This window comes from Poecile atricapillus, chromosome 2 (genome assembly GCF_030490865.1).
Source record: "Poecile atricapillus isolate bPoeAtr1 chromosome 2, bPoeAtr1.hap1, whole genome shotgun sequence".
NCBI lineage: Eukaryota > Metazoa > Chordata > Aves > Passeriformes > Paridae > Poecile > Poecile atricapillus.
Genome location: NC_081250.1, coordinates 131,603,009 through 131,618,239, shown reverse-complemented (window position 1 = coordinate 131,618,239; position 15,231 = coordinate 131,603,009). Strand labels below are relative to the sequence as shown.

General features: G+C 42.2%; 1 protein-coding gene across 1 annotated transcript in view; it reads right to left on the bottom strand.

The window, feature by feature from the left end:
* The window catches only part of LAPTM4B (lysosomal protein transmembrane 4 beta), a 57,552-nt gene that overhangs the window by 23,916 nt on the left and 18,405 nt on the right, over positions 1-15,231 (bottom strand). The window contains exons 3-4 of the mRNA XM_058832899.1: positions 8,564-8,637; positions 7,836-7,958 (exon numbers count right to left, since the gene is read on the bottom strand). Coding sequence (XP_058688882.1) covers positions 7,836-7,958; positions 8,564-8,637 — 197 coding nt within the window. The remainder of the gene's footprint in view (positions 1-7,835; positions 7,959-8,563; positions 8,638-15,231) is intronic.

Here is a 15,231-nt window from a genome sequence, read left to right as displayed (position 1 = left end):
AGCAAAACACTGTGAATAAATCTCACAAGTCATTTAAGAGCCATTCAACTAATGCATTCTATAATTAACAGCTTACAAAGCTTTCTGTGATTTACTAAATTGGGGGCTCTCCCCACCAACAACCAGTTTCAGTAAGTGTGGCTACAATAGGCATGGTGAACATTCCACTGCCAAAGGTTCCCTGGAGGGCTGTGGGATTTGCTTTTTGCTTTGGATGTGGTGTGGGCTCTCTCTTCCTCAACTCACACTGGGTTTTTATCTGACACAAACTAGCAGAAGTCTGAGAGCTTTGCACCAGGAAATCTTCCACCCATGGGAAATGGCAAGCAAATCTCATACTCACTGAGTAATCATTACACTGGCACTGGTTGCCAAAGAACTGGTGGCAGCTCTTTCCAGAAAATCAAAGCAGAGAAAATGGACAGCATAATCCTTTCACCTAATATTTTATGACATTTCAAAATACATTGAGTCAATTCTACTCCATCTTATTTTGACTAAATTTGGACTACTTCTCTAGGAGCACTTGTTAGTGCTGCTGTCTAAGCGTGTGTCCCATGGAGTCACGGGTCTTATGGGGGAGCCACCTCATGATTTCAAGTTGAAATGTGGAAATGTGCCCCAGGCCCTTCTGTTACAGCATACATGAAATAGAGGTGACAGAATGAATCTTCCTGCTTAGCACAGGCTCTAGTGATTTACAGCTGTGAAACACTTTAGGATCCGTGACTGAAAAACAGCCCCTAAAAATGTTTTACTGTATTTTTTATTGCTTAAAAACTCCACGCCCTTTAAAATGAATGTTCTAAATAGTTCTGAAATATTGCAAGACACAAGTTCCTGTTTCAGTCAGAATAAACCATTGTTTACAGACAGAGCTGTTCTCCACAAAAGATAGCTCCACTGCAACAGTAGCTCATTATGTCTGAATGTAATAGTTCCTTCCACACAACTCCCTTTTCCCTTACAGGTCTAATTACTTAACCAGGCCAGTTCTGCATCCTTGTCAGGACAATTAACTAGACCGAGCTATAACTGTATTCTTGGCAGTGATGGTGTAAATCCAGAGTAACCCCTTAATAATCCTTATTCCAGCACTCAGCCCAGTGCATCAGGAAATTATCTTTTTTTTTTTTTGACAGCTGCTACTGAGAATAGCTCTTTATTTAGCGCTTCCATGAACTGTTCAGAGTGGTTAACATCAACAGCAGCTGTAACTGTTTGCAGATAAATGTTACATAAGCACATTTTCCGCTTCTTGACAGCAATGTTTCTGTTCCTGTGCTGAATTCCATGGCTGAAGTTTTTATCATGTTATCTTCTTTGTAGAGGTACAGCTTTTGTAGGGAACTAACTTGCTATAATTCATTAAGTTACTGCTATTTTTCTTTTCCACAAAAGGTTATTCTAAATATGGTGGTTGTAGTTCCCCAGAGACCAAGGAAGCAACAGTATATGCCAAGAAATTATGAACTGAAAAATTAAAACAAAAACTTTATATGCATAAAATGTAAGTATAAATGCCCCAACCTGCTCTCCTGCTTGCAGGAGGGACGCCATAAGTTAGGAAGTTAGAAAGTCCAGTCAGTCAAGGACAGTTACAGTAAATCTGTACACAAATTATATTTTCAGTACTGATCTACTATTAAAAAAATAGTCAAAATAGTTTGTGAATGTAATAAAAAATTCCTATTATGACTTTCATTCTCCAAAGAAAAACCTGGTCAAACTTTGGGGAAGTTTGGGGAACCAGTCACTGGTCAAAGACTGGATGATTGCATTATGTGGCCATAATCTAATGGGCTGTTTCTAGGCATCAGCTCAAAAGGGATTTGCACTGGGGCAAGAGGAGGGCAGGCAAATGACAAAGATCCCACTTCCTTGAGAAGCAGAACATCTGCTGGAGCCATGAGCCCTGGTCAGGTCTGGTGCAGGATGTGCTGCTCAGCAGTGCCTGGCCTTCCCTTCTATCAGCACCAGTGTTTCAGCAAATATTTCAGCAAAGCCAGCACATGAGGAGCAAATACTGTGGTTTGTCCCCTTCAGCTGAGTCCCTGTCCTGACGAGATGAGAGGTGAAAGCAGCCCCAGCGAGGCACTGGGTGCTGCACCCATGCCATGGTCACCCCCATGCACAGGTGCCTGGGAGATCTTGGTGCAGGGTGTGAAAACAGAAATTTTTGGAGCTTCCAGGCTTCCTGTGTGGGAGACAAAGCTTTTGGCTCTGATGGATAGACCAGGAGCATTGGGTCAGCATGGAAGAAACCCCTTTGTCTTTTTTTGCTAACTGGGCTGGGCCAGCCTATGAGCAGTCTGATCTTAAGTCACAACTACAAATCCCTTCAGTGCTGTAGGAAAACCAATTTATAAAATTTGCACCTTTGGCAAAGAAGCAGGAAAGATGAATCTCACCTGGCTCCAGTCTTACCCAGTACAGGGACCACCATGGAACTGGTGCCATTAGGCAGCTGTGGAGTCACATCCCATGGCTGCAGCTGTTCCCAAAATGTCATTAATTCCCAGGGAAAACAGGTACCAGGAGTGATTCAGATGAATCAAACCACTGGCCTTCACTGACTGCAATGATGAACTCAAATACTGATGCAGATACATGAGGTGGGTCAAGAAATTCTGCTCCTGTCTTAGGAGTTCACTCTCCTGTGGGAAGACCAGAAGCTGAAATCCTACTGCTGAGAAGGTTCCAGGCACCAGGCTCGGTGCTGCAACTTCTGGAAAAAGATCAGTGTCAAATGTTGTGCAAGGTTTGGTGAAGCTGAGACTGAAATACATCTGGGTGGGAAAAATCCAGCCCATCACTGGAAATACAGGAGTGGTCTTGGAGCAGAACCTGACAAAATTTTCTATACAAACAAAAGGTAGCTGTAATGGTGTTGCAATGGCATTCTAAAGTCATAATTAAAGTGTCATTTATAACCTTGTCACAGATATGGAGAGGGCTGCATGCATAATAATATACCTGATACACTTCTGATTTAAAAAAGGTTATTGCTTATTCATACCAAAGCCCTATTAGACACTTAAAAAGACTCTAAAACATGCATGGAAAATGCATTTCTACTGCATTGGTATTGTATAAACGCACAAGAAAGATAAAATTACGAAGGCTAAAGCAATTTCTCATTCCCTCAGCCTGCTTGCATAACCTTTCACGTCTTCCTTCCCCTTGGACCGCAAAAAATCCACTTTAAAATACAGTGTGGATTGTCATTCCAAGTTACAATCTTCCAAGTATCAATATCTTACAAAATTGAAAGAAAACAGCAGTGTGTCTGTAGAGTTTGTAAAGCTCTGCTATGAAGTTAGTGGTACTTCTTTGGAATTATAAAATTACATTAAAAATGTCAGAAAGGATATTTCAGTTTTAAGCTTTAGTTTATAGGCAAAATTTCTTTAAGCTAATCTCTTTTATGTTCCCTAGGCATTCCTCCTTGGATTTAAAAGCATGACTGATACCACCTGAATTGTTAGACAGCAGCATTGCAGGCAGTCCCAAAGTAAAGCTACTTAATATACTTTGAAATTTTGTTTAGATGAACTGTCATGGTCCTGCACTTTGATTAGGAAAAAGTTTGCATAACTCAGTTGCAGACCAGCCTGTTCTGCACCTCTGCTTCAATCCATTTCATATGCTGTTATCAGATGACAGAAGATGAACTGTTTAATTTGAAGGCTTTAAAACACACATATATCAAAGATTTAGTGGGGTTAAATGAAAGAAATGTGCTTTAGGTCAAAGTGCTTTATACCTCTGCTTAGACCAAGAACTAAAATGATTTTTATTTTACACATGCTGGATTCACTGTATGCAAAAGTTTTTGCTTTTTAAATGATAATGACCAAGATATCCAGTATAACTCTTAGAAACTTTGATCACATGACCACCATAAAACCTACTAAATGCAAAATTTATGTAAAATACATAAAAAACTTAAAAATAACATTTACTTATTTTACATGACCCTTCATGCTAAGATGCTCTTGCAATCTATAGCAATTAAGTAGCACACCTGAGTGCATCTGGGTATCAAAAGGCAACAAGAAGTTTCCAAAGACACTGTTCCTAGGAAAGAAGCAGCCAGTATAGACTGATGTTACCAAGCAGCCTGTGAACACAACTGAAACATTTTCAGCTGTGGCCCTGACCAGCTTACAGTACTTGATATGTACCCATCATCTTGCTAAAAGTATGTGGAGAGTTTCACAGTAGCTATAACTCATCTGTGACAGACTGAAATCTGGCAGATGTGCATCAAAGTAACTATATGACACCAGATAATAGTGAAGTAGAAATGGTTAAAGAAACAGGGTTTTCCTCAACTTAGAGCAAACAAAAATTTCTTCTGAGACTGCTACATATATTGTGTTACCAAATGCACAGTTTGTTCCAGATATTCAATAATGGATTTGAAGAACAGTTGCGATTTTTCATTTATCTTATGGAGCTGTGCCCCCTAAAATATAATTTCCCAAATGCAAAGCAGTTTCAGAGGAACAGAACTGTAAGAATGCCAGGAAGAAACACAACCCTTTTTTCCTGCCTACCCTGGCAGACCAATGCAAAGAGGCTGAGGGCAAGACAAGACAACCCTAGGGCTTTACTTGCAAACCATCAGGAGGGATCACACACCAATGGCACTGCAATTATGGTGTAATTGCTTGCATTGATCTTCATCTTGTCCCATATCTGAGTATCTGGCAACGGTGGATGTGCCCTTCACGCCTCTCCTTTGGTTCTGCCCACTCAGACAGTGTATTTACTCTGAACCAAATGTAACAACCTTACACCAACAGATGTAGCCCTGCCAGGTCGAGGGACAAGGGTTCCAGTTGAGCCACTTGTGCTTGGGACCACAGCTAAGACACAGGAGGCATAATCAGCTTCAAAGCAGATGCAGAACAGCTTCAAAACTTTTTTGAACAGGTGACATTAACTGTTCAAAATTCATTACAGCTCTTGCTAGTTTTTCCCCATCACTAATCTCCAGCACAAATGATAAAATACAAACTAATCCTTGTTTCTAAATGAACTTAACTTGAACTAGCTTCCAGCTGCTCATTAGCATTATGCCTCACATCTAATTTAAGCAGCCTTTTAATACCTCATTATTTTGCATATGAAACCTCTAATGGCACTACCTCTTGGTCTTCTTCCTCAGTAAATGAAGCAGGAAAAGCTGTCTCTCATCATACTACAATATTTCCAGCTTTTATATAGGATTTTTTAGGAACTTTTCTGCATGTTCTCTGACTTTTAAGCAGTTTTTTTACAACCTGACTCCATAAATGGATGGAGAAAATCTACAGCACCAACAGAAAAGGGAAGTCTCCTCTCCTTAATTGCTCTTTTTTCTGTCCACAAACCCCAAGAGCAATTTTTGCAAACAGCAAAACAACCTAGGGACTCTAGTTTTGGCACTTAAATTCCTAGGCTGCTTACAGGGTCACTGCATCCCAGGCACAGTTGTCAAACCATATGCTCATCTGTATTGCTCAGGCTTTTACATTTCTTTGCATTTATCTCTGTAGCACATGTTAGTGGCTGAACTCGAGTTCTCAGGTAGCCTAGTTCAGTGTCAGCCAGGGTTTTATCAGAAGTGAATTTGCTGGGAAAAGTCACAAGTATTGCCACTAGGAAATGCAGAGATGTGCTCACTCTGGGCAATGCAGGGAAGGGCCTCCCAGAGGATGACACAGAACAGCCAGATTATTCTTCTGCTCACAACCTCCCAACAAAGGACTCAGTCCCTCTAGACAATGAGCCTGGAGAAGCTCTCCCATGGTTGACATCAGCTTTTGTGAAGTGCCTCTTGGGGCCCAACATTATTAATGGAAGTCAGGAGGAACACGAAATCTACTGGTGATTCCTAGAGACCTTCTTCTGCTCAAAATAGAAACTCACTAGCAGATGGTTGGCTTGACCACAACCCTTTGCACTCTGCCAGCTAACCTCTCCTAATCCATGTGATATATCCTGTGTTGATCTAGTGCTTTATTGTTGCTCTGAACATCATGCTGGGAAGTCAAACATCTCATCAAAGTCCATTGTGCCCCTGCCCATCTTTATTGATGAAGCCAGTAATCTTGTCAATGAAGGAAAATGAGTTTGCCTGCAGGACTGATTTTTCATGAAACTGTGCTGGCAGTGATGAATAATTTTTTTCTGGCCTAACCCGTTATCAATTGACTGTCCTCTCAGCCCCAGCCCTTCTGTTATTATTCAGCTTGGTAGCAATGTCAGGCTAATCAGCCTATAATTATCCTGGAAATCCCCCTTGCCCTTTTTAGCACTGACAGTTTAGCGCTCCTGAAGTCCTGTGGTATTTCATTACCAGTCCAGAATATGATTTACAACAGCAAGACAAAGATGTGTGCAACCAAAGATTCAACACTCCAGAGCAGCAGCAGAGATCAGAGTGTTCTGTTGCACCATACCAAATCACTTCCAAAGCCTGCTCTTTCTGTTTCTGCTACAGAGGGACCTGTTATTTTTTAACTGCAAGGAAATAAAGGGATGTTTTAGCACACATTTCAAGAGGAACAGCTGGTCTTTGCCCTTCTAGTGAGTCAGCTCCAAATGTAGCACCAGATTTTCAGCAGAAGAGCAGAGGCTTTTAAGTGCACATTTCCCAGCCTGTTTTTGTCTTCGTCATGTTCTTGCATAGTCACCAAGACTGAGTAAAATCTGGTTACAACTCATTCTCTGGGAGGTGGGGAGAGTTCTGCAGCCACACAGATGCTTGTGCTGCCACAAAAGCAAGGCTGGCACCGATGCAGCAGCAAGGGTCTGTAGGCAAAGCACAGGCAGAAGGGCTCCAGCAGTGGCAGTGCCTGCTTTAGCAGTCCCAAACTATGGCTTGGAAAATTTGCTCTTTTCCACTTGTATCTCTGAGAACCTTTTGATTTATTCCTCTGCTTCTCTTCCAGTGCACCATCAGCAGTGAATGCAGGTGGGTGTTAAATAAGACGAAGGATAACAGGCTCCTGATGCATCCCAGCTCTCACTGGCATGACACGTTGCCTCCTCCTGCAGATTTGTGTGGCTATTTATCTGCCTGCTGTTTCTCATTACCTGTTATTTAAACTGGCCAGCTTTCCATCCACACAACAAAGTTCACAGCCAAGCTAATCTGTATTCAGGTTCTCAAGGCAGATTTTCAGAGACATTTGCAGCACTGGCTTCTCCAGAGCTCTGTGACTCCACGTGAACCCTGCTGGACATGGGATGTGGTCCTGTGATGAGACAGAGGCTGGTGCGCTCTTGTCTTTGCTCTAGGGGGTTGTGATCATACCTTGTACACTTATGCAATGCTGGCCATAGATGTCTGGCCAAAGCAGAATGAAAAGGGAGCCTCTAAATGACCCTAGGATAGAATCCAAAATATTTTCTAGCAAAACCAAACCTATGCTCAAACTACTGCCTAATTAAATGTGTTATAGCTACTGAATAAATTAAAAGGAGCAACAAAATATCCTTGAAATAGTACCAAAAATAAGCCACTGGATATGAACACAAGAACTCTGAATGCAAAAGCAATTATGTATAATCCATGGCTTGCAATATGAGTCTCACTCTAAATGAATGGTGCTGAGAACTTTCATATAATCGCAAAACCTCAGAGCTTTTCACAAATATTGTAGTAAGTTAGTAATGTAGCCTTGCAAAGATGTTGAATTCTGACTGGCGAGCACTGAAAGAACTTCTCATGGACTGTATGAGAAAGATACCACTGGCTAGAAACAGAGGGCAAAAACTGTACCTTACAGAGCTTTTTCCTCCCAAAGCCCCCAAAGGCCTGTGAACATCAAGTGATTTACCAGTTGGCGGAGGTAGTCCTGAATTGTGCTGGGATAGACGAGTACACTGATGGCAACCAGTGTGTTGAGAGCAAAGTCAAAGATCTGGTAACAGAAGAAAGGGATGATCCAAGCCGCATGTTGCTGAAAAGGAAATAAATTAGAAACTCATCAGCCATAAGTTAAAATAGAGGAATATATGTCTTTCTACAGGAATCTAAGGAATATCTGACACTATGGAGTATTAAATCAGCTGAAAGAAATATGACAGTCAGCCAAAAGGTTTGGCCAAGGTAATTTGGCTACTATACTGCAATAGTATGTGTGGTGCAACTCGCACAACTCGTTACATTAGGACATTTAGAAACCACACAATACTTTTCCTTTCTAATCAATAGGATTAATGTTGAGACAAACCACAGGCTCGGAAGGTGAATGGGAAAAAATTCCCTTGACTTTGATAGGTACAAGATTCAGTTCTCTGAATTCACCATTTGCCCAGAGCTTATTTTATTACTCATGTTTGAAACTGCAGACAATCAACACAACTGCAGCAGGGGGCCCTGGGGTACCACTGATCAAAGCAATCAGCTCTGCTGCCTCTTCAACTTCCTTTTTTTTTCCCCTGCCTCTAAATTTTCAGCTAAACAAGTAAAGAAGCAATTGTTAGAAAACAATTTTCTTAATTTTGTTTCTATGGAGTTGTGTATTTCACTTGATTCGTGTCTTGTCCAAAGATAATGAATTACCTTATATGCGCCATATGTAGCCATTGCACAGATCAGAATCATAAGGAGAGAAATTGCGGTAGCAATGCACATATCTGGAAAAGAGACACATCAATGATTGCAGACAAATTCAGAGCTGGTTCAGTTATTTTGCCACCTCCCTTTTGCAGAGCATGTCAAAGGACAGGGTGGGAGATGGGTGGAGATGGGGTCTGGTGCATCATTCAGACATTGCTGGAAGAAATCTCTGGCTTTTGTGAGGAACCTCCTAAATACAAGAAGCACAGACAGTGCTTCTGCCTGTGCAAGCCAGCAGCATTAGACTGTGCTGACACACTAACACTGTGCAAACCACTACAGCCTCTGTAAGACTATGGAGATGAATGGTCTCATTTTTCTAAGGGTTTTCAAAAATCAGGAGCAGTCTTGACCAGACTGTTTTACCGGTGGTGCTGGTATCTGTAGTCAGAATGTGTCTGCTTTTCTGTACTACAGATTGTTTCTTCATCAACAGCTGCTGCATACTACTGCTCAGATATATATATGTCATTTGTATACTGGAAAAGAAGCAAAATGGCAGATAAAGGCGTGTTACAGCAGAAATAACATCTTGAAAATTTTCATTTCAACTAAGAATACTACAGAGATATATCTATTAATGTATAACTGTCAGGAAAGTTAAAACAGTAAAGAAAGGAAAATATTCTTTAAGGTTTTGATTGGAGAAATTACAGGACTCCCATCTTTTTCTTCTACTGCTAATCAGCTTTCAGTTAACTTTTCATTAGATTTAAGAAGTTCCTATGCCATGAACAGTTGGAAGGAGATCCTGGGGGGAAAAAATTACATGTTTGGTCTTCTCATATGCACCTCCCTAGATATCATTACAGACCACTGTCAGGAGATCAGAAATGAATTTCTGAATTTGACCTTACAGCAAGTTTGGGAGTGCAGTGGAACATTGTGCCTACCTTTCTGAGGTTAAGCCAGTGCACAAAGAGGATAGAGGATGTGAGGTATACAGGACATGGCTTTAGAGATCCCACCTCTGTTGGTGGCTGTGAGGTACCTGCTGCTCACATTGCTCTCACCAGGTGTGTTTAAGCTACCTGCCTTGAAGAGGAACGTGGAGGATCTCTGAGATGCACAAACAGCATTGTGACAGCAGATGACAGCATTCAGGATGTGCATTACCCTGACTCTGGAAGCATTCAAAGTGTACAGGTGACATCATTTCTTCACAGAACTGCCACAACATCTAACTCCAGAACATGATGAGGAGCATCCCATAGCATGGAACAGTCCTCAGCTCCCTGGATGGTTCTGGGTACATGCCCTGGAGCCTTCACCCAAGTCTCTGAAAGGATCTGGCAGCTGTGAACAGGTCTCACCTGCCACCACCAGGAAGCAGTGCAGGCTCACCCAGGTCATGGCTAAGGAGGAAGGACAGTCTAAGGAGAAAGTCTTGTCTGTCACTATTTCCAGCCTACCAGAATGATCATCCATGTAGGAAACAAAAGACCCAGTCCTTGATCCTCCTTCACCTGAGGGAACACAAACTTTGCCCTAGATAGCATTAATCCAGATTTCTGCTGGCCCTTGATGCAGAGAGGAACCTGAGACTTGTGAAGCTGGCAGAGCAAGAGGAGACTGCTGCTGGCAGGTGAGGACATGTCCAGAGCTTCTCACATTTTCTGGCTCCTTGGGCACTGTACCCACCACCAGCAGGCTTAAGGACTTCAGAACCCAGGCCTCTTCTTTTCCAGAATACTGCCTGTGTCCTAGGTTTCAGGATACTTGTTCTCTCTCTGTTGCCCCCAAAATTTGTCCTTGTGATTGCATAGAAACTCAAATGCCACAGAAGAAGTCCTATGGCAGGCTACTTCCTAATTTAATGGATTAAATTTGAAGGATAAAGTGCCCTTTCCTGGCACTTGGGAGGAGCACATTCAAACCACTGTAGTCTGATGAGGCCCTGGAGCACAGATGTCCTTTCTCACAGTACAAATGCTTGAATCTTTGTCTTACTGTCAAAATAAGCAGGCCTCACCCAGGAGAGGAGCCTGCACTCAGCAGTGAGTTTAGCTCACCCTGGTGCTCCCTGCTTCCTTCACAGTGGCTTCCTGCAATTCAGCTCATGGGTGCACACAATGCCATTGGGAGGCAGCTGGGCTCCCTGCTCATCATTCAGGGGGGAATGACATCTCAGTCATCCCAATTTACTCTTCAAAGGCACCTCCTTCTCCTCTTAGAATGTGCAGAGAATACACACAACCAGTGCAGTGTTTGAGCTGCATTACCTCAACCAGTTTCCAGGTTTTTAGGAGCTGTAAAGGCTGTGCTGTGCCTGTTAGAAGTGATCTGAATTCTGCCCTCAAGAGGAAGATGTATCCACAAAATATACCTCTATTAATAAAAGGTACTGCAGCCTCTTAAGACACTTCTGGTTGTGTGGCCATTTACTCTGGCTGCCTACACATATATGCTGTGAAATCTGTATTATTTTGAATAGACCAGGTACAATTGAGGTAATGAAAGAAAAGAAGTGAAAATGGCTGCTGTAGCCACTAACCTCAATTGTAACCTCTTGTAAAAGAGGCTCTTGGATCAATATTTTGATTCTGATCATCAGTTTAGAGGCACTGCTTATGCGTATGTTCTTGATCCCAACCACTTACTTCCTGCATCCAGGGGGATGCTGCTGTCATTGTCATTTGCAGCAGATGCAGGAGTCACAGGTTCCACTTTACTGGTGACTGTGGCAGTACTGGTTCAGCTGAGCCAGAGCCCAGCAAACTGTGAGGAACTTGATATTGAAGATCTGGTCTGACACACCCATGCTCCCTCTCTCCAGTGTCTCCCTAACTGTGCTCCACCATGCCAAGTCCTAGTTGGCTCAGGCTGGTTCTTTCTCATTTAAGGCTTCATTGGGTTTTTGGAGCCATGTCAGCTCAAATTAATGAGAATGAAACTAGATATGCAGCACATTAAATGAGAAACTGACAGGAGTGTGTGATTTTTTTTCCAGCCATGCTGCGCTTTCTATGGCATTCATGGTTAGAAGGGCTGTGCTTGGACTGCTGAAGGGGTCATCCAGCCTATTGCCTAGACGGCTTTTTGAGTTTTCTCCTTGGGTTTAAAGAAACCAGTAGAGTTTTTTAATTCTTATACCTTGCAGCAACATCCTACTTTCCTGCCTCTTTGGAGATAAGATGCTGCTGGGGCTGGGCAGAGCTCCTGTCATGGGGTACTTGTGTGCACAGCAAGCTGCAGCTCAAGCTCCCTCAAATCCATCTCAAAAATATTTCCTTGCCTTCTCCTCTCCTCTTGCAGAGAAGGCTGATGATGAGTGCTGCAGGGACAGGCAGGAGCAGCCAGCAAGGCCAGTCCCTGAGGCAGGACTTGTGTGGAGTGATGAAGACCTGAAATCCTCATCACCTGCCCAGCCCTGGAGTTAATCGCTGGCTCTCAGCTTTGACTACAGGGGCCACAAAGCTGCTGATCAGCAGCCTGCAATCCTCAGGCAGTTTCTCCCATTCTCCCAGCCTTATTTATCCAAGAGCCTCCTGACTGCCAGCTAAGGATTATTGCTTTGCTCTCTCCTCCAGGCTCCTTGTGCAAGCTTGATGCCACTGCTGCCAGCCACCATGCAGCCTCCTGGCTCACAGCCTGCACAGCAGCAGCATTTCCTCCCTGGGAAGGAGAGGAGGGCAATGAGATGGAAAGAGTATTCTGTACCTTTGAACCTAGCACATTTACTGCAGAGTATAAAATTAGAGGGGAAGACATTGCCCTGAATATTCTATGCTGGGAAGGGAACTTGTTTTCTGTGCCTCCCTCTATTTGGGACTCATACTACATAGGTGGTGTTGATGGACTGGGGCAGGAATGTACCTACTCCTCCACCACTTCCATTTACCCCCCAGCAGAAGTCCAAGCCTGCTGTCTGTAGATTTCTTTATAAAATTTTTCTATTTGAATTAATATTTTTAAGTCCTGGGTGCATGTCATATTCAGCAGAGAGATCATCACATTATTCTCCCCTGCCCTGAGACATCTGCTTGTCCTGTCTGCCCACCCCAGGGCAGGGATATGGGCAGATATAGACCTAAGTTGCTGACATTGGTATCAAAGTTCCCCTCAGCTTCTGTAGGGCATTCAGAGGATTTCAGTCCTTGCTGTCATGTTGCCTGTGAGGTATCACACACATCTCTGACACTATGACAGCGGTAAATAAAAGCAAGCAACACCCGATGCTTGTTTGGGCTGTTGCCATGTCAGGATGATGGTCTGTGTGTCTGAAGAAGCTGAGCAGAAGGCTCAGGCAGAACCCTCTGGGAAGTCAAAATGAATTATAGGGCTTTTCCATCTCTTGCTCTGAGATTATTAGTCCTTTAACAGCAGCAGTATTACATTGAGCAGCTCACACATTTCTAATTTTCCCTAGTCCAGCTTCTAAACTCCCTCAGGAAATAATAAAAAGAAAGATGAGACTAAATGGGCTGAATATCCAGCACAGGAAGGAGCCCAGCATTTTACCCAGCTCTGAGATGTACATCTTGGAGAGCCACACAAACCACACACACACTGGTGTCTCCTTCTGCCACATGATTAAGTCTTGGTAGACTTCTTCCCCCTTGTTTCCTTTTCTAGAATAGAAGGGGAAAGAAATAGCCTAGAGCTTTTTTCTAAGTGTTCAGGTAAATCTTTTCTCTAACTAATCAAGCAGGTATTTTGGAGCCTCTGGTAATGATGCCCTTGGAACCACACTAAATTCTGGAATTAGAATCAATGCTGCACTGGTATTTTCAAGCAGTTTGCACTAGACTGGTTGTGGCTCTGCAAATGGCAGGAATGTTTTCCACTGCTGGAACAGAAAACTGAAAATTCTCCATAAACCAGGTACAGCTAGAAATAAATCTGAATACAAATGTTGGGGTAATCCCGGTTTCTTGGAAGCCAAGGGAAACCTGTCATTAACTTCATTTGACTATTGTGACACAGTGGATAAGTTTTTTTCCAGATGATGTTTTCAGATCTTTTATGACGGATCCTCTTACAGGAGAGAAAAAGGGAGTGACGAATTTTACATGTAAACTCTGGGTCTGCATTTTTTTGTTGTTTGCTATTGATAAGAGCATCAATAGTAATGAGAAAAATGGCTATTAGTGTTTGTGTCATTATTATTTGTCAACAGAAGTACATATAGATAACAACTTTGGGACCTTCTTTAGCATAAAAAATTATGTATCTTCCTGTATTTCATACACATGGTTTCAGTGCATGCAGCAACCATGACAAACATTCAAAAATGTCTTTAAAAAAGACAAATAAAAGTAGGAAAAGAGAAGAGTATGTGCAAGTTTTTCTGATTATTTATCTCATAATAAAACATTTCACTGCATTTGAACAAATACAGTCATGCTTAAAGAAAAGAAGAAAGAAATTATCTCCAGCCAGCTATTTCCAGTAACCATAAAAGTCAGTAGCTTGATTCAACTGCCTTTACTCAGTAAGGCACCAAACCAGAGGGAGTCAAAGAATAAAAAGAGATTAATTCAAGTGCTCATTCGTAATTTAACTGCCTGTGAAATGTTCCCTTTACCAAATGGAAATGAGGTTGCTTGGCCCATAAGCCATCCTTTCACAGTCTTGCAGGGTTCACTTCAGAAGCCTTGATAAAAATATACAGAAAATACAATTTTCAAGTATAGATGGAAATCCCCAATGTACTTTATCTGACAGCTACTGCATTACAAAACAGAATTACAATTTTAAAGCCTTGGGCACTGGCAGGCCTCTGATGTTGGCTATATAAAACCACACTGACAGACAGTCATTACCAAGGTTAATCTCTGAGAATTAGGACAAGGCAGTCAGTTTTAATATGTCAGAATCAGCTAGGAGCCCATCTGTATCTACTATGGTCCTTACTTTCTTAAATCCAGTTATGTAAAAAGATTTTTAGTCGGAAGTTGCAGGTGGTTTTTCAATGAAGACACAATAAAGTAGCAACCACCCCTTATCATTAATTCAGTGTAGACCCTCAAGGCAGATTTGCATTAAAGACCTTGTAGAAATAAGCATCCCTTAACTGATACCCAGCATCTCAGACACAACAATGGGCAATTTCCTCTCTCATGTGTGGGGCTACTGCTTTTCCTATGGACATTTTTATTGACCTCAGTAGGAATGAGGAAAGGACTTATAACCTTCAGCTGTGGATGGGGGGGATTCTGAGCAGAAAGACACCAGTGTGATTAGCAACAGACCTTGTTTCAGACTAGTATGAGAAATGTTGAATGTAACCATTTTGTGAGCAGAAATTAAAATAAACGGACATTTTTAACAAAATCACACTGAGGGAAAACTTTACTAAATATGAATTAAACAACAGTTAAATCAACAAACCACCAAATAATTTGAAAAAGTTATGGACCAAGGAAACTTTTGCAAAGGACAGGAGGTTTTGTAGGAGGCATAAATGGCCTGGCTTGCCCTTCTCTGAAATGATATTGAAGATTTTCTATGATGCCTTTCAGTAAGAGAAGGAATTGCTCTGTGTTATTGCTAACATGCCTGTGACCATGCAGTTGATATTCGCATTTGTGTCTATTCGAGCAGGTTTGTGCAAGTCATGCCACATGCACAGGGCAGTGCATAAATACATCCAACATGAATGAATGCAC